The following is an 18,217-nucleotide window of genomic DNA, read 5'->3' as shown; positions in this document are numbered from 1 at the left end:
CTGCAGCATTAAACTTGTCTTGGAAAACACAAAGTCTAGTCGTAGTCTTGCATTGTAAGACTCTGCAAGATCTCCAGTCTTTGCATATAATGACATCTCTAACGTTGGATGTAAGATGACTGTCTTCAGAAGTTAGACGGTGTCAGACTTTTCAAAGTCTTCTAGTGTATGTTAGGCATTAGGTTACCCCTGAACACTCTTTAGTGTAGTCTGCCTCTCCACAAGTGGCCTCTTGTTGCTCTGTTTATAGGTTATTTTGGGCTGAATTCTTATGTTAAAACATGTTTTAACATTTCTATCAAGGCTGTTGTGGTTTGTGTTTTTATTCCCTGTAATTTGCTCAGTTTTCTGTTTCCTGTCTCAAGGCATAGTCTGTGTTTCCTCCCTTGTCTAGTTGTCCTGTCTTGTGGTCTCACGTGAGTGTCTGCATGTCCTGTTTTATTTTGATAGTCTGGTTTGACTTCCTGTGTTTCCCGCCCCTGTGATTGCCTAATGTTATTCACCTGTTTCCCAACCCTTGTGTCCCTTGCCTTGTTTCCTCGTTACCCCGTGTATTTAGTCTTTGTCTTCTTGTCCATGTGTCGCCGTGCTTCCTCATGTTATCCCTGGATTTCCTTTTGTCTCAGTTTCCTGGTTTTTTGATCTAAGTTTGTTTTTTTGGACTCACTGTTCTGATTTTAAGATTCTCTAAGAATTTTTTGCCCTCTGCAGTCTGGACTTCCTTTGCTGGTGTGTACCTTGTTTTTTGGATCAAATAAAACCCTTAAACTCAGCTTTTTCCTGTCTGCTCTCTGCATTTGGATCCACTATTCCATGCAACCCGTAACAAAGGCTGTTTTAACCTGTGTTGTCTTCCCGGGTCAAAAACTGACAAATAATAGAAAATCTTTTTGAATTCATGGTCAACAACCCTCATTTATATAGAATTATCCCTAATATTTGAGTTAAAAAGCAGGAATTATGTATTATTTAGACTAATAGTTAAGATCTGAGGAACAAAAAGGGATCTGTTGTATTTGCAAAGAGCGTTGGAAGGAATCCAATCCATTTTTTTTTGTAGTAATTTGGTTAAAAGGAAACTCATATTTCAGATAGAGAATTTTTTTTAAAGGTGTCAAATTTGACCCGAGGCCAACAGGAGGGTTAAGATATATCTATCTCTTACATCATATCTGTGTGCCTTTCTCTCTATTTTCTCCAATAAACATTCTTCACATAGTATTTCCTTGGGTGATGTTGTCAGTTCCTTATTCTAATTTCCTCCTTATTGGGGAGCCTTGCCACATTTGCACAGAGTCAGTATGAAGAGGAGGAAGGATTACACCGAGCAAAAACTGTTTCTATGAACATCTGGCCATCAGACAGACTTGATAAAATGTGAACTTGTCCTTTAAATAACAACAACAAGTTAAGACGGTGGTACTCACAGTAGATACGGAGGCCCATGATGACCAACAGTATCAGCCAACACACTGCTATGGGTAGAAAAGTCTGAAAGAAGCAGCGAACCCACTGGCCTGAGAGAGAAAAAGGAAGTCAGTTAGACTATCATTATTAATAAATCTCATGTTTAACAATATTAGATGTCTTAAATGGACCTGGGCGAGCGGCCATTTTCTTCCCAGTGCGTGCTGGAGCATTAGCATAGTTAGCTGCTGCTTCTTCCTCCATTTCCTCTGAAAGACAAACGTCAAACACAAATGTAGACAACATCCTGCCACATAGACATATAGTAGATTTACATACAGACACATAAACATCAGAGTATTTATAATTACCGATGTCGTCCTGTGGAGGTCTGATCATCCTGAACAGATGTGTAAAGTCCTGCTGCAGTCCTGTATGAGAGCTATTAGGAGGGCGTCTGCTCCGCTGTGACAGTCTTGGTGAACTTCTGCTTCTCGCCCATCCTCATCAATGATGATGTCACTTCCTGGATGATGTTTTGTCCTGACGTTGAGTCAGCATGATGTGTAGTATGACAACATCGTAGTTTGAGCAAATGAATGGGAATTCATTCTATTCCACAGAATTGTTTTTAAGTTATTACATTTACTGATTTGTGTTTTCATATCCTGATGTAACCTTGTGGGAGACAACATTTCCCTTTTGGAATATGTACCAGTCTAATTGTTTGACATAAATATTCAAATGCAGTATGCATGTCAGGAGTGGGGGAAAAATCGAGTTTTTATTGATTCTGGGACCATGACAACGTGATGGATGAGTGTCTCTTCTTGTTCTTTGTGTTTATTTGTCTTATTAAAGTTTAATAAATGTAATGGTTTAACGGTTCGGAGGCAGAGGGAGATCAGGTTACAGCCCGCTCGGCTGTTTCCGCTCCATTATCTAATGGACAGCCACTTCTCACGGTGTTTGATGGATATTATCTTACTATTACAGCAGATCCATGGCTGTATTCATCAGCTGCAGCGCTGCGCCGACTTTAATGCATCGACCTGCCCAGACTTGTCCCCCGAGAGACAAATGTCCCCCGAGAGACAAATGAGACAGATGACAGCATTTGTTTACGTCCTTAAAGGAGACCTTTAATGCTTTTTCTGTGTTATTTGTAATGAAAAACGTCAAATAAGATGCTCTGTGGTGCCAAATAACCCAAATACAAGGTATATATACATATATATATATATATATATATATATATATATATATATATGTGTGTGTGTGTGTGTGTGTGTGTGTGTGTGTGTGTGTGTGTGTGTGTGTGTATGTATATACAGCATATGAATGGGAGTTCAATCGGTTCCACACTCTTTATTTAGTTAATACAAGTGTGCAAACAGAACTGTTTTTGTGTTATTAGTGATTTGTGTTTTCATATCCTGATGTAACCCTGTGGGAGACAACATTTCCCTTTTGGAATATGTACCAGTCTAATTGTTTGACATAAATATATAAATGCAGTATTCATGTTAGGAGTGGGGGAAAAATCGATCTCAGTGGCTATAGCAGATGTTGACTAAGTTTCCTTTTAAGGACGTTATTTGAAATTGGGAAAAATTAGAAGTTGGAGAAAAGGTTATAAATTGTAATATATGGCAGAATATTGCAATATGGTTAAAATCGCAATAATATCGTATCATGGCATAAGTATCGTGGTGATATCATATCAACAGGCATCTGGTGATCCCCCCCCCTCTAATTTATCTGTGGACTAATTAACCATTAGCATGGTTTTATTTCAGTTAGCTTAATAGCTGGTTTTATTTGCATTAACAGATGATTTTAGGGAAAGTTCCCCATGCCGATGTGTAGGTATGGTGAAGGGTATGTGATGATGGGGGGGGGGGGGGGGGGGTATTTTTATTTCAAAGGCCAAAACAGTGACAAACATTCAGAAAAGCATCAAAAGTGTTTAAAAAGGGGACAAAAACATAAGAAAAAAGTGTTGATTTTCAATTTTGACAGGGAAGACAACACAAGGGTTAAATAGAAAAATGGAAGTATACAAATAACAAACTGTTATTCCAACAGTTACACAGTAGCTCTCCCCGGGACTACAGTTACAGTGGCTTCCATTGGTATCTCTGCCAAGTGGCCCAGTCTTCCCCCTCTCTGTCCTGTTAAAAAGAAAAGGCCTGAAACGACTATTTCATTTATATATTTATATATGCAACATGTATGCAGTATGTATAGATGCTCTAAGGACTGTGCACCATCCTCTCTTATTTCTGCACTACCTATACTTTACTTTTTTATTTTAATATTTTTTTACATTTTGTGTCAACACTGTAAAGGTGTTGCTTCAATCTAGTTGCACAGGTACAGCATTTGTGTATAATGACAATAAAGGCTTTCTGTTATATTCTATTCTTATTTTAGGCCATCAGAGTCAGGTACATTTCTGACTTCCTGTGATCTCATCTTATAAGACACTTTGGACACTGTTGCCCACGTAGATTTCCTGTTCACAAGAACACGTTATTATTAGCAGACGTATTAAAAGAAAACAGTCACATCCTCAACGTAGAAGTGTAGTAAAGACGGTGGCAGCAGAGCAGACGCCCTCCTAACAGCTCTCATACAGGACTGCAGCAGGACTTTACACATCTGTTCAGGGTGATCAGACCTCCACAGGACGACATCGGTAATTATAAATACTCTGATGTTTATGTGTCTGTATGTAAATCTACTATATGTCTATGTGGCAGGATGTTGTCTACATTTGTGTTTGACGTTTGTCTTTCAGAGGAAATGGAGGAAGAAGCAGCAGCTAACTATGTTAATGCTCCAGCACGCACTGGGAAGAAAATGGCCACTCGTCCAGGTACATCTCACACATCTAATATTGTTAAACATGAGATTTATTAATAATGAAAGTCTAACTGACTTCTTATTTCTCTCTCAGGCCAGAGGTCTCGCTGCTTCTCTCAGTCTTTTCTACCCATAGCAGTGTGTTGGCAGATACTGTTGGTCATCATGGGCCTCCGTATCTACTGTGAGTACCACTGTCTTAACTTGTTGTTGTTATTTAAAGGACAAGTTCACATTTTATCAAGTCTGTCTGATGGCCAGATGTTCATAGAAACAGTTTTTGCTCGGTGTAATCCTTCCTCCTCTTCATACGGATTCTGTGCAAATGTGGCAAGGCTCCCCAATAAGGAGGAAATTAGAATAAAGGAACTGACAACGACACCCTAGGAAATACTATGTGAACATTGTTTGTTGGAGAAAATGGAGAAAAAGGCACGCTGATACAACAAAAGAAATCAATATATCTTAAAATAGCCTTGATAGAAATGTTAAAACATGTTTTAATATAAGAATTCAGCCCAAAATAACCTATAAACAGACCAAGCAGAGGCCACTTGTGGAGAGGCAGACTACACTAAAGAGTGTTCAGGGGTAACCTAATGCCTAACATACACTAGAAGACTTTGAAAAGTCTGACACCGTCTAACATCTGAAGACATCTCACATCCAACGTTAGAGATGTCATTATATGCAGACTGGAGATCTTGCAGAGTCTTACAATGCAAGACTACGACTAGACTTTGTGTTTTCCAAGACAAGTTTAATGCTGCAGAGTTATAGAAATACAGAGAAGATATTTAAAGATAGCCTACTGAAGTAGAACGTTGTCCTCCATCTCTTAGTACGTTATAAAGATTATTCTCCAGTATGAACAGGAGGAATGATCAGGGGACTAAAACTCAGTTTTAATGTTCATATGGACACCTGACTATTGTTTTCAGATAGATCTGAAACATGTAATTTCTATTATTATAATGTGCATCACTATGACTACAAAGCTCATTTTTCTATTTTGCAGTTACCAATTGCAACCTCAACAACAATATCTCTGAAAAACCGATCACAAACCTGACCGCATTAAACCAGGATCTGGAGACACGAAACCAGAAGCTGGAGACACGAAACCGGGAGCTGGAGACACAAAACCAGGAGCTGGAGACACGAAACCAGGAGCTGGAGACACGAAACCAGGAGCTGGAGACAGAAAGGAAGAACTTAAAAGTGCCGATCCAAAACATCAGTCGAGCTCAGTGGAACATCGATGAATACTGCCCCAAAGTACAGAACGGTATGTTGAGATCACAATAATGAGATCCAATAATAACCAATAATAATAATAATAATATCAGTAGTGCAGTAATGTGTATTGGTTGGTCTCTGTAGTTTCAGAGAGACGGTGTAGACCTTGTCAGGAGGGATGGAGACTCGTCAGGTCCAGCTGCTATCTGTTTAATGACGTTGGTTCTTCGGATCTGAAAACCTGGGACGAAGCTCGAGAAGACTGCAGAGCACGGGGTTCAGATTTGGTTGTTGTACGTGATGAAGATGAAGAAGTAATGAGGAAGCTGTGGGAGATTTTAACGACATAATTCTGAAATAAAATGTATTTTCTCTAAGTCTGAACACACTGTGAGTCTGTAGATCAGCGTGTTTATTAAAGTATAGTGTTTACATCTCTGATAAATGTTTCTATCTTGTCAGGGTGCACTCAGTTTTTACAGATGGCGTGGACCCTGGGTTGGTCTGAGAGCTGAAGGAGGGAGATGGAAGTGGATCGATGGAAGAGATCTGACTGAACGGTAAGAGACACATTCCTGAACACTTTGGATCTTAAATATATCAGCCTTGATCTAAACATCATCTTCTTCCCTCAGTGTCAGCAGACGGATACAAGGCCAACCTCCTACTGACGGTCAGTGTGCAGTTTATGTGGATGCGTTCAGCTGGAAATCAGTGAGCTGTGCTGAGAGAAGACCATGGATCTGCCAGAAGAAGTCTTTATCTGTTTAACCCCTGCAGTCAGACTTGAGAAGGCTACTGGATGCTCTGCATGATAATATCAACTGGCTTCATAAATATCTAACTATGAAAAGCTCTACTTCACATCTTAAATGGCTTGTTTTAAACAAAACAAACATGTATAAGGGTTTTATCTTAATTTGAAAAGAAAAGAAAAAGTTTGAAGATGTTCGTGTGTTTTTGTTCTGCTTTGTTAGAGATGAAATGCTTATAATCTGTATATCAGCAGATTGATGAGAGGTGCAGACAGACTGCTCAGCTTCCTGTTTCCTGTGTCACAGCTTATATTGTTGCTGCTCATGAGCCAAAATGGAGGCACAGCATCACGAGTTTTCACAAAATGTCCCCAGAGCTCTTTTCTTTAGCATTTGATTAAAATCATATTAATATGTAGAGTGTTTTCTATTCATCTATCTAGAAAAAAAGTGGTTTATTACATTGAATAAAAACTCGGTGACACATTGTTGTTATCGTCTTTTTCTTACATCGTGACAAACAACATCGCTCAGGAAGTTACAACATTATTAATCAGGATGTGCATCAGGCAGTGGTGGAATGTAACTAAGTACATTTACTCTAAGTACTGTACATACGTCCAATGTCCCGTATATTTAGAAGAGGTCAATTTGTCCCCCTCAAAAAACATGAAAGACATGCCACTTACAAAAGAGGTGAACTAAGTGTTTGATTGGTAGTTTTGCTTTATATATGCCACAGTTGCTGATTGGTTAGCCGCTACGGTCTCAAGTCTTCTCCTTTAAAGATGTTAATTCACACTGTGTGTGCAAAGTTTGTGTCCATTTACATTTCTGGATGACAACTAGATCAAAAGGACATAGGCTTTGTTCCAACATTAGGGGTGGAGCATTGCAACCTGAAGGGGGTCAGGGGGTTCTCCTACATGACATTTTTAACGTCAAACAATTAAAGGTGCCCTAAGAGTTCCTGCATGACGTTACTTCTGTTGACGTTCCAAGTAAATTCAAAACAAAACAGAGCAAGCTTCCCCCCTCCCCCATGTGTCCGTAACTGTCATGACTAACTGTCACTAACCCCTCCCCCCCTCCCAAACCATGTTGTCGGTGATTGGCTAGAACTGGTTCGTTGTATTTTGGTGCACAGCCTGTACCTCTAGTGTTTGTTTGGCTTTTACGACCCCTTTTTCACAGTGTATTCGAGAGGGAGGGGGGGCAGCTAGCGGATCAAGGAGAGATGCATACGATTTGAGACATTACTGAAATTGCGCTGAAACCATGCAGGAACTCATAGTGCACCTTTAATTTTCTGGATTCTGGTGAATTTTTTATGCAACAATATACAGTATGTTGCAAAAATCTCTACTTATGTAAAGGATATTATTTTAAGTCTGTTTTGTTCAAAATGAGAGCTGTCAGGAGGGCGTCTGCTCTGTTGTGACGGTGTTTACTACACTTCCGCTTTTAGGATGTGACTCGCCGTTTCTTTTAAATTCGGCAGCTAATAATAACGTGTTGTAAAGGGGAAGTTTTGTGTGCATCACTGTCCGAAGTGTCTTCAAAGATGAGATCACAGTCAGAAATGTACAGACTTTTATGGCCTAAAATAAGTATATGTTAATAAAGAAATGCTTGATTATGACATGGTTGCAAATGTTGCCATTTAATAAGCATTTAATGCCAATGTGTTGTCATGCTACAAATGCATTATGAAAAATAATAATACAGCCAGTGATGGTGTGATGGTTTCTGTGTTCGTTTTTGGGTCCTGTCTTGTCTCCTGGTGTTTATGTCTTAGTTTCCTCCCAGGTTTTTTGCAGTAGTCTGTTTTGTTTCCCCTTGTGAGTGTCGGTATGTTCTGTTTCCTGTTTTATGTTGATAGTCTGGTTTCCTGTTCTTTCTCATCTTGCCAAGCTTTACCTTTGTCTATCTGATTGTCCCGCCGCGCCCTAATGTGTTTCACCTGATGTATCACCTGTTCCTCGTTACCTCTTGTATTTAACTTCTGTGTTCCCTTTGTCTCTTGTTAGTTAGTGTTGTCAGTCTTTGGTCCCTTCCACGACGCCGCCTGACTTTGTGTTTGTTGACTATCCTTGTTCCCATTACCCGTGAGGGTTCCCGCATTTTTTTGTCTTGTCTTTGGCCCTGGACCCTTTTTGGATTTTTATTTTGGATTTGGCGGTTCTCTTCAGCTCCTCGTGTTTTTCTTGGACTTTTTCTGAAATAAATCTTTGTGTTCCTGCTCCCGCCTGCCTCCCTCATCTCTGTATTTGGGTCCTCATTCCTGCCCGAGAAGTGTAACAGACGGACTGGTAATCTTGAATTTGGGCAGATGCCAGAGGGTCCATGGGCCCTCGTGGGCCAAACAGCCCAAACCCATATAATTTCTTCTTTAACCCTAGTGGAATTTTTTTTTTTTTTTTTTAAATCAAGTTTTTGGTTGTCTCTTTTGACCCTTTGGAATTTTTTGTGGCTTTTTCCACAATTTGTTTTTTTTTACATTGGATTTGACTACATTTTCTTTTTTTTAAAGTTCTTTTACCAAGTGTTTTTTCTCCAAATTCAAAAGTAATTGATAAAAAAACACCCATATTCAATGAATGATTATTGAACTTGTGAGGAGCCTTGTTGGGAATCATCCACATTACTTTTGTTGGATTTAATTTGAAAGAAACCGAAATTTCTGATATAGAAACTTTTTGGAAAGGGGTCAGATTTGACCTGAAGAAAAAAGCAAGGTGAAAGGTGTTAATTCACACTGTGTGTGTAAAATCATCAAACAACTTGGTGTTCTCTTGTCAAAGTCTTTAACGACATCCACGTTAACACAGATAGTGGCAAAATTTCCGTCTTAGTATTACTTGATCTCAGTGCTGCTTTTGACACGACCACGACATACTACTAGACCGATTGGAAAACTGGGTTGGCCTTTCTGGCTCAGTACTAAACTGCTTTGAATCCTACTTAAAGAATAGGGAATACTTTGTGTCAATTGGTAATTATACATCTGAGCATACAAATATGACGTGCGGAGTTCCCCAAGGCTCCATTCTGGGGCCTCTTCTGTTTAACATCTACATGCTTCCATTGGCTCAGATTGTGGAAAACAACAAAATAAGTTACCATAGTTATGCGGATGACACACAAATTTACATAACCTTATCGCCAGGGGACTATAGTCCAATACAAAAACTGACTAAGTGCATTGAACAAATTAACGGCTGGATGTGCCAGAACTTTCTGAAATTAAATGAAGGAAAAACTGAGGTTGTTGTTTTAGGAGCAAAAGAGGAACGATTAAAAGTCTGCGCTCAGCTTCAAACAACAATGTTAAAAACAACAGACAAAGCCAGAAATCTTGGTGTAGTCATGGACTCAGACCTGAATTTTAACAACCACATTGAGATAATTACAAAGTCAGCCTATTAAACACACCTCAACATCCACGGTGGATTACATCAAGAGGCGTAAACTGAAGGTTTTGCCATGGCCTTCACAATCTCCTGACCTCAACATAATTGAAAATCTATGGATAATCCTCAAAAGAGCAGTGTGTGACAGACAGCCCAGAAAAATCAAAGAAAAGGAAGACTTTTGGAAGGAAGAATGGGCGAAGATACATCGAACAAGAATTAAAGACCCTTGGCTGGCTACAAGAAGCTGTGATACTTGCCAAAGTGGGGGGGGGGGGGGGGCAGTACAAGGTATTAACTCTGCAGGGTGCCCAAACTTTTGCAGATGCCATTTTTTTGTTTTCTGTTATTTTGAAAGTGTAAATAATGGAAATAAAAACTAACTTTTAGTGACATATTATACGAATGTCTAATCTGTCATTTTATGCCTTTTGGAGATTTTTTCATCTTTTCTTGGTTTCTTTATGCACATTAATACAAATTTTTACCTGGGGTGACCAAACTTTCGAACCCTACTGTAGTAACATTCCACCTCTGCCTGTAGCACATCCTGATCAACAATGTTGTAACTTCCTGAATTAAGTTTTTTTGTCACTATGTAAGAAAAAGACGATAAAAACAAAATGTCACAGAGTTTTTATTCAATGTAATTAAAACACTGTTTTTCTAGATATATGAATAGAAAACACTCTACATATTAACATTTAAATCAAATGTTAAAGAAAAGAGCTCTGGTGACACTTTGTGAAAACAAGTGACACTGTGCCTCCATTTTGGCTCTTGAGCAGCAAAAATGTAAAATGTCACACTGGAAACAGGAAGCTGAGCAGTCTGTCTGCACCTCTCATCAATCTGCTGATATACAGATTAGAAGCATCTCATCTCTAACAAAGCAGAAAAACAACACATTCAGAGTTATTCCCCCTTCAGGCCTTCATTGTATTTTTCTCAGATTGACAGTAGCCATACCTATAGAATCCATTATATAATATACATATACACTCAGTAACACATTACATCTGAGTGTGTTTTTTTTCAGAAGTAGAAGTGTTCACGGTTTAATATACATGAAGCTAGTTGATATTATCATGCAGAGCATCCAGTAACCTTCTCAAGTCTGACTGCAGTGGTTAAACAGATAAAGACTTCTTTTGGCAGATCCATGGTCTTCTCTCAGCACAACGCATTGATATCCAGCCAAACAAACCCACAAAACCTACACACTGACCATCAGTAGGAGGAGGTTCATGTCTCCATCTGCTGACACTGAGGGAAGAAGATGATGTTTAGATCAAGGCTGATAGATTTAAGATCCAAAGTGTTCAGGAATGTGTCTCTTACCTTTCAGTCAGATCTCTTCCATCGATCCACTTCCATCTCCCTCCTTCAGCTCTCAGACCAATCCAGAATCCATACCTGTTCCTGTTGTAAAAACCGACTGCACCCTGACAAGAGAGAAACATTTATCAGAGATGTAAACACTATACTTTAATAAACACACTGATCTACGGACTCACAGTGTGTTCAGACTTAGAGAAAATAGGTTTTATTTCAGAATTGTGTCGTAAAACCTCCCACAGCTTCCTCATTACCTCATCCTTTTTATCATGTACAAAATGCAAATCTGAACTCCGTGCTCTGCAGTCTTCTCGAGCTTCTTCCCAGGTTTTCAGATCAGGAGGACCAGCAAACAGATAGCAGCTGGACCTGAAGAGTTCCCATCCCTTCTGACAAGCTCTACATCGTCTCTCTGAAACTACAGACACCAACCAATACACAACATTACTGCACTACTGATATTATTATTGGTTATTATTGGATCTCATTATTGTGATCTTAACATACCGTTCTGTACTTTGGGGCAGTATTCATCGATGCTCCACTGAGCTCGACTGATGTTTTGTATCAGTGCTGTTAAGTTCTTCCTCTCCCTCTCCAGCTCCTGGTTTTGTGTCTCCAGCTCCTGGTTTTGTGTCTCCAGCTCCTGGTTTCGTGTCTCCAGCTCCTGGTTTAATGCGGTCAGGTCTGTGATCGGTTTTTTGGAGACACTGTTGTCGAGGTTGCGATTGGTAACTGCAAAATAGTAAAATTACCTTTGTTGTCATAGTGATGGTGACAGACATTATAATGATAGTAATCACATGTTTCAGATCTATCTGAAAACAATAGCCAGGTGTCCATATGAACATTAAAACTGAGTTTTAGTCCCCTGATCATTCCTCCTGTTCATACTGGAGAATAATCTTTCTAACGAACGAAGAGATGGAGGATAACGTTCTACTTCAGCATCTTTAAATATCTTCTCTGTATTTCTATAACTCTGCAGCATTAAATGTTGTCTTGGAAAACACAAAGTCTAGTTGTAGTCTTGCATTGTAAGACTCTGCAAGATCTCCAGTCTTTGCATATAATGACAGTCTCTAACGTTGGATGTGTGATGTCTTCAGAAGTTAGACGGTGTCAGACTTTTCAAAGTCTTCTAGTGTATGTTAGGCATTAGGTTACCCCTTAACACTCTTTAGTGTAGTCTGCCTCTCCACAAGTGGCCTCTGCTTGGTCTGTTTATAGGTTATTTTGGGCCAAATTCTTATATTTAAACATGTTTTAACATTTCTACCAAGGCTGTTGTGGTTTGTGTTTCATTCCTTGTAATTTGCTCAGTTTTCTGTTTCCTGTCTCATGTCATAGGCTGAATCCCATTTCTCCATCTTAACCCTACCCCTTACCCCTTACCCCTTGGCCCTTGAAACCAAGGGGTAAGGGGTAGGAGTGAAATCATCCCCCTATGAAATGGGACACCACTTGGTGACATCATCATACAGAATTGATCACAAATTTCCAAGATGCTGTCTCTGTCTGTCTGGGACTGTGTGGGTTTTGACAACAGTTACATTTGCATTTATATATTTATATATTTTATAGTTATTTTAAGTTCATTTTGGTGGTGCAGAGGCAGATGTTCTCATCTGTGTAGTACTTAGGTCTGTTTGCAATACATATGTGTATATACATGTACAGTGGTGTGAAAAAGTGTTTGCCCCCTTCCTCATTTCCTGTTCCTTTGCATGTTTGTCACACTTAAGTGTTTCGGAACATCAAACCAATTTAAACAATAGTCAAGGACAACACAAGTAAACACAAAATGCAATTTGTAAATGAAGGGGTTTATTATTAAAGGTGAAAAAAAATCCAAACCATCATGGCCCTGTGTGAAAAAGTGATTGCCCCCCTGGTTAAAACATACTATAACTGTGGTTGTCCACACCTGAGTTCAATTTCTCTAGCCACATCCAGGCCTGATTATTGCCACACCTGTTCACAATCAAGGCATCACTTAAATAGGAGCTGCTTGACACAGTAAGGTCCACCAGAAGATCCTTAAAAGCTACACATCATGCCGAGACCCAAAGAAATTCAGGAACAATTGAGAAAGAAAGTAATTGAGATCTATCAGTCTGGAAAGGGTTATAAAGCCATTTCCAAAGCTTTGGGAATCCTGCCAACCACAGTGAGAGCCATTATCCACAAATGGCAAAGACATGGAACAGCGGTGAACCTTCCCAGGAGTGGCCGGCCGCCCAAAATGACCCCAAGAGCGCAGCGACGACTCATCCAAGAGGTCACAAAAGACCCCACAACAACGTCCAAAGAACTGCAGGCCTCACTTGCCTCAGTTAAGGTCAGCGTTCATGCCTCCACCATCAGGAAGACTGGGCAAAAATGGCCTGCATGGCAGAGTTCCAAGGAGAAAACCACTGCTGAGCAAAAAGGACATCAAAGCTCGTCTCAAATTCTCCACAACACATCTTGATGATCCCCAAGACTTTTTGGACAACATTCTGTGGACCGATGAGACAAAAGTGGAACTCTTTGGAAGGTGTGTGTCCAAGTATATCTGGCGTAGAAGGAACACTGCATTTCATAAAAAGAACATTATACCAACAGTAAAATATGGTGGTGGTAGTGTGATGGTCTGGGGCTGTTTTGCTGCTTCAGGACCTGGAAGACTTGCCGTGATAAAAGGAACTATGAATTCTGCTGTCTACCAAGAGATCCTGAAGGAGAATGTCCGACCATCTGTTTGTGTACTCAAGCTGAAACGAACTTGGGTTCTGCAGCAGGACAATGATCCTAAACACACCAGCAAGTCCACCACCGTATGGCTGAAGAAAAACAAAATGAAGACTTTGGAGTGGCCTAGCCAAAGTCCTGACCTGAATCCTATTTAGATGTTGTGGTATGACCTTAAAAAGGCCGTTCATGCTCGAAAACCCTCTAGTGTAACTGAATTAGGACAATTCTGCAAAGATGAGTGGGCCAAAATTCCTCCAGGACGCTGTGAAAGCCTCATTGCACGTTATCGCAAACGCTTGGTTGCAGTTGTTGCTGCTAAGGGTGGCCCAACCAGTTATTAGGTTTAGGGGGCAATCACTTTTTCACACAGGGCCATGATGGTTTGGATTTTTTTTCACCTTTAATAATAAACACCTTAATTTACAAATTGCATTTTGTGTTTACTTGTGTTGTCTTTGACTATTGTTTAAATTGGTTTGATGTTCCGAAACACTTAAGTGTGACAAACAGGCAAAGGAACAGGAAATGAGGAAGGGGGCAAACACTTTTTCACACCACTGTATACACACATATACACCATGTATACATGTTGTGTTGTATATCGGTTTCAGTTATGACCGTTTTTAATGTCATTGATGTTCACGAAAGCATTTTGTTAACAAAAATCTGTCTTTATTGCTGATAAATTAAACATAACAGGCAAAAACATTAGATAAAATGATGTTACAGAACCATTATCAACTATTGGAACCATAACTAACATGTCGCACACATAAAAAGGCACTCATATGTGTAAAACTAAAAAATACACACAAGACCACAAACAAATTAACTACAGCTGTTCTGATATTCCAGACCCGTCTGATGGCTGTTGGCCAGTAACCCCCCCCCCTCACATTTCATCAGTGTCCCATATCAAACCCAACAAGTGCATGAACAATTAACAAGAATTAATTACAAATGATTACAATAATACAGTACCAATGGAATAATGAATGGGTCCAACATGAACACAGGATTCGTCTGTTCGTTTTCAGCCCCAAAGTGGATCAGCTGTTTCCTCCGGCGTCCCTGTGTGATACAGGGCGGTTTATGTAAAGCACATAGCAATGTATCCTAGACCATTAATATTTATCTATACATATAGTCTATGCGATGTATACAGTCCATTCAAGGCAGAGAAATGCGGGACTGTTGTGTAAATAAACAGTAACGTTAGCATTACAAGCTGGAGATTTTTAAAAAGTTTCAGTTAGGAACATGGTTGCAAGTATAGATGCACAGGACTGCATAGACCACAAAACAAGACTGTCATAACTTTTAAATCAATTATTTAAGCCGAAAGTACTTACATTTATGTGTCTCTCTGGTCGATGCGGCAGCCATTGTTGATTGTGTGTTTACAAGTGAAGTCGCGTCCACACTCGGTTCCTAGGGCCATACAGCCCTCGGTCTATCCCCTACCCCTTGGTCGTAATAGGTATTGGGACAGCACTAGGTCCCGCGGGAACGGGCAAAAACGAGGGGAAGGGGTAAGGGGAAGGGGTAAGACAGAGAAATGAGATTTAGCCATAGTTTCTTCCCTTGTCTTGTCTAGTTGGAGTTCCTGTCTTGTGGTCTCCCATGAGTGTCTGTATGTTCTGTTTCCTGTCTTATTTTGATAGTCTGGTTTGACTTCCTGTGTTTCCCGCCCCTGTGATTGCCTAATGTTGTTAACCTGTTTCCCAACCTTGCCTTGTTTCCTCGTTACCCCGTGTTTTTAGTCTTTGTCTTCTTGTCCATTTGTCGCCGTGTTGTCCGTTCCTAGTCATGTTTTAATTTAATTTAATTTAATTTTAATCTGTTTATTAATCCCCAATGGGGAAATTACAATTCCCACTCTGTGTCCACACTTTGTTAGTAACCACACAGTCCTGAACTACACACACACACATACTCAGGATCTATACATGCACTAATGGAGAGATGTCAGAGTGAGTGGGCTGCCAGCTGAACCAGCGCCCTGAGCGGGTGGGGGGGTACGGTGCCTTGCTCAACAGCACCTGGCAGTGCCCAGGAGGTGAACTGGCATCTCTCCAGCCACCAATCCACACTCCCTACTTCTTGGTCCAAACGGGGACTTGAACCAGTGACCCTCCGGTTCCCAACCCAACTCCCTATGGACTGAGCTACTGCCACCCCATGTTATCCCTGGATTTCCTTTTGTCTCAGTTTCTTGTTTTTTTTTAAATCTAATTTTGTTTTTTTGGACTCCCTGTTCTGGTTTTGCTAAGATTCTGTAAGAGTTTTTTGCCCTCTGCAGCCGGACTTCCTTTGCTGGTGTGTACCTTGTTTTTTGGATCAAATAAAACCCTGAAGCTCAGCTTTTTCCAGCCTGTTCTCTGCATTTGGGTCCACTATTCCATGCAACCCGTAACACAGGCTGTTTTGAACCTGGTGTTGTCCTCCCAGGTCAAAAACTGACAAAACATTTACATTTCTTGTTTTCAGTGACACCATCTTACTACCACTAATTTTACAGTACTTTTTTAAATTCATGGTCAATTACCTTAATTTTTATAGAATTACACCTAATATTTGATTTTAAAAAGCAGAAATTAGGAAGTTTTTTGACTAATAGTTAAGATCAGAGGAATGAAAGTGATCAGTTGTATTTTCAAAGAGCGATTTTTTTGTGGTAATTTGGTTAAAAAGAAACTCATATTTCAGATATAGACATTTTAAAGGTGTCAAATTTGACCCGAGGACAACAGGAGGGTTAAGATATATCTATCTCTTACATCATATCTGTGTGCCTTTCTCTCTATTTTCTCCAATAAACTTTCTTCACATAGTATTTCCTTGGGTGACGTTGTCAGTTCCTTTATTCTAATTTCCTCCTTATTGGGGAGCCTTGCCACATTTGCACAGAGTCAGTATGAAGAGGAGGAAGGATTACACCGAAGAAAAAAACTGTTTCTATGAACATCTGGCCATCAGACAGACTTGATAAAATGTGAACTTGTCCTTTAAATAACACCAACAAGTTAAGACAGTGGTACTCACAGTAGATACGGAGGCCCATGATGACCAACAGTATCAGCCAACACACTGCTATGGGTAGAAAAGACTGAGAGAAGCAGCGAGACCTCTGGCCTGAGAGAGAAATAAGAAGTCAGTTAGACTATCATTATTAATAAATCTCATGTTTAACAACATCAGATGTGTGAAATTTACCTGGACGAGTTGTCATTTTCTTCCCAGTGCGTGCTGGAGCATTTACATATTTAGTTGCTGCTTCTTCCTCCATTTCCTCTAAAAGATAAACGTCAAACAACATCAACATCCTGCCACATAGACATATAGTAGATTTACATACAGACACATAAACATCAGAGTATTTTTTAATTACCGATGTCGTCCTGTGGAGGTCTGATCATCCTGAACATCCTACGTTGAGGATGTGACTGTTTTCTTTTAAGTCGTCAGCTATTAATAACGTTTTCTTGTGAACAGGAAATCTACGTGGGCATCACTAACCGAAGTGTCTTATAAGATGAGATCACAGGAAGTCAGAAATGTACAAACTCTGATGGCCTAAAATAGGAATAGAATAGAAAGCTAAAGTCGTCACTATACACAAGTGCAGCACCTGTGCAACGAGATTGAAGCAAAACCTTTACAGTGTCGACACAAAATGGGAAAAAATAAAATATAAAAATAAAAAGTATAGGTAGTACAGAAAAAAAGAGAAGGGGCTGCACAGTCCTGTGAGCATCTATATACATAAATAAAATAGTTTTGTATACACATTATACTGTATATACTGTATATTATATACTGTATAGTACAGGCCAAAAGTTTGGTTACACTTTCTCATTCAATGTGTGTCCTTTATTTTCACAATTATTTACACTGTAGATTATCACTGAAGGCATCAAAACTATGAATGAACACATGTGGTTTTATGTGCTTAACAAAAATCTTTGAAGTAACTGAATATATATATTCTAGTTTCTTCCGAGTAGCCATCTGGATTGGGTTCAGGTCCGGTGACTGTGGAGGCGCAGCACTCTATCACTCTCCTTCTGGGTCAAATAGCCCTTACACAGCCTGGGGGGGGGTGTTTGGGGTCATAGTCCTGTTGAAAAATAGATGATGGTCCAACTACACGCAAACCGGATGGGATGGCATGTTGCTGCAGGATGCTGTGGTAGACATCTGAATCAGTAGGCCTTCAATTTGGAATAAATCCCAATAGTATCACTGTCCCAACAGTGTGTCCCCCCCCCCCACCACCATCACACCTCCTCCTCCATGCTTCACGGTGGGAACCAGGCATGTAGAAACCATCCGTCACCTTTTCACCGTCGCACAAAGACATGGCGGTTGGAACCAAAGATCTCAAACTTGGACTCATCAGACCAGAGCCCAGATTTCCACTGGTCTAATGTCCATTCCTTGTGTTTCTTTACCCAAAAA

At 39.9% G+C, this 18,217-nt stretch overlaps 2 protein-coding genes across 2 annotated transcripts; one reads left to right on the top strand and one right to left on the bottom strand.

The window, feature by feature from the left end:
• The first annotated feature begins 4,963 nt into the window (after positions 1–4,963).
• On the top strand, positions 4,964–6,466 carry LOC116675106 (CD209 antigen-like protein C). The gene is made up of 5 exons (XM_032507178.1): positions 4,964–5,033; positions 5,294–5,563; positions 5,665–5,828; positions 5,977–6,074; positions 6,159–6,466. The coding sequence occupies exons 1-5, from the start codon at positions 4,964–4,966 to the stop codon at positions 6,283–6,285; spliced, it is 729 nt and encodes a 242-aa protein (XP_032363069.1). The 3' UTR covers positions 6,286–6,466.
• Positions 6,467–11,184: 4,718 nt separating this feature from the next.
• LOC116675097 (C-type lectin domain family 12 member B) lies at positions 11,185–17,184 on the bottom strand. Its single transcript, XM_032507170.1, has 5 exons — positions 17,148–17,184; positions 16,973–17,050; positions 16,802–16,891; positions 11,528–11,755; positions 11,185–11,438 (listed from the first exon to the last, which is right to left on the bottom strand). Exons 1-5 carry the CDS (start codon positions 17,182–17,184, stop codon positions 11,188–11,190), a joined length of 684 nt encoding a protein of 227 aa, XP_032363061.1. The 3' UTR covers positions 11,185–11,187.
• Between the last annotated feature and the right edge of the window lie 1,033 nt (positions 17,185–18,217).

The sequence above is a fragment of the Etheostoma spectabile genome, unplaced genomic scaffold (assembly GCF_008692095.1).
Source record: "Etheostoma spectabile isolate EspeVRDwgs_2016 unplaced genomic scaffold, UIUC_Espe_1.0 scaffold00001481, whole genome shotgun sequence".
Lineage (NCBI taxonomy): Eukaryota > Metazoa > Chordata > Actinopteri > Perciformes > Percidae > Etheostoma > Etheostoma spectabile.
This window is presented reverse-complemented; position numbering and strand designations above follow the sequence as displayed.

Bases quoted from the DNA above. Each gene is read 5' to 3' on its own strand.
- LOC116675106 (XM_032507178.1), top strand. From the start codon at position 4,964: ATGCAGACTGGAGATCTTGCAGAGTCTTACAATGCAAGACTACGACTA. The intron at 5,564-5,664 runs GTATGTTGAGAT...CTGTAGTTTCAG, and splicing joins CTGCCCCAAAGTACAGAACG to AGAGACGGTGTAGACCTTGT. The intron at 6,075-6,158 runs GTAAGAGACACA...CAGTGTCAGCAG, and splicing joins GGAAGAGATCTGACTGAACG to ACGGATACAAGGCCAACCTC.
- LOC116675097 (XM_032507170.1), bottom strand. From the start codon at position 17,184: ATGTTCAGGATGATCAGACCTCCACAGGACGACATCG. The intron at 16,892-16,972 runs GTAAATTTCACA...TTTCTCTCTCAG, and splicing joins GAAAATGACAACTCGTCCAG to GCCAGAGGTCTCGCTGCTTC. The intron at 11,756-16,801 runs GTGAGTACCACT...ACTATTTTGCAG, and splicing joins CATGGGCCTCCGTATCTACT to TTACCAATCGCAACCTCGAC.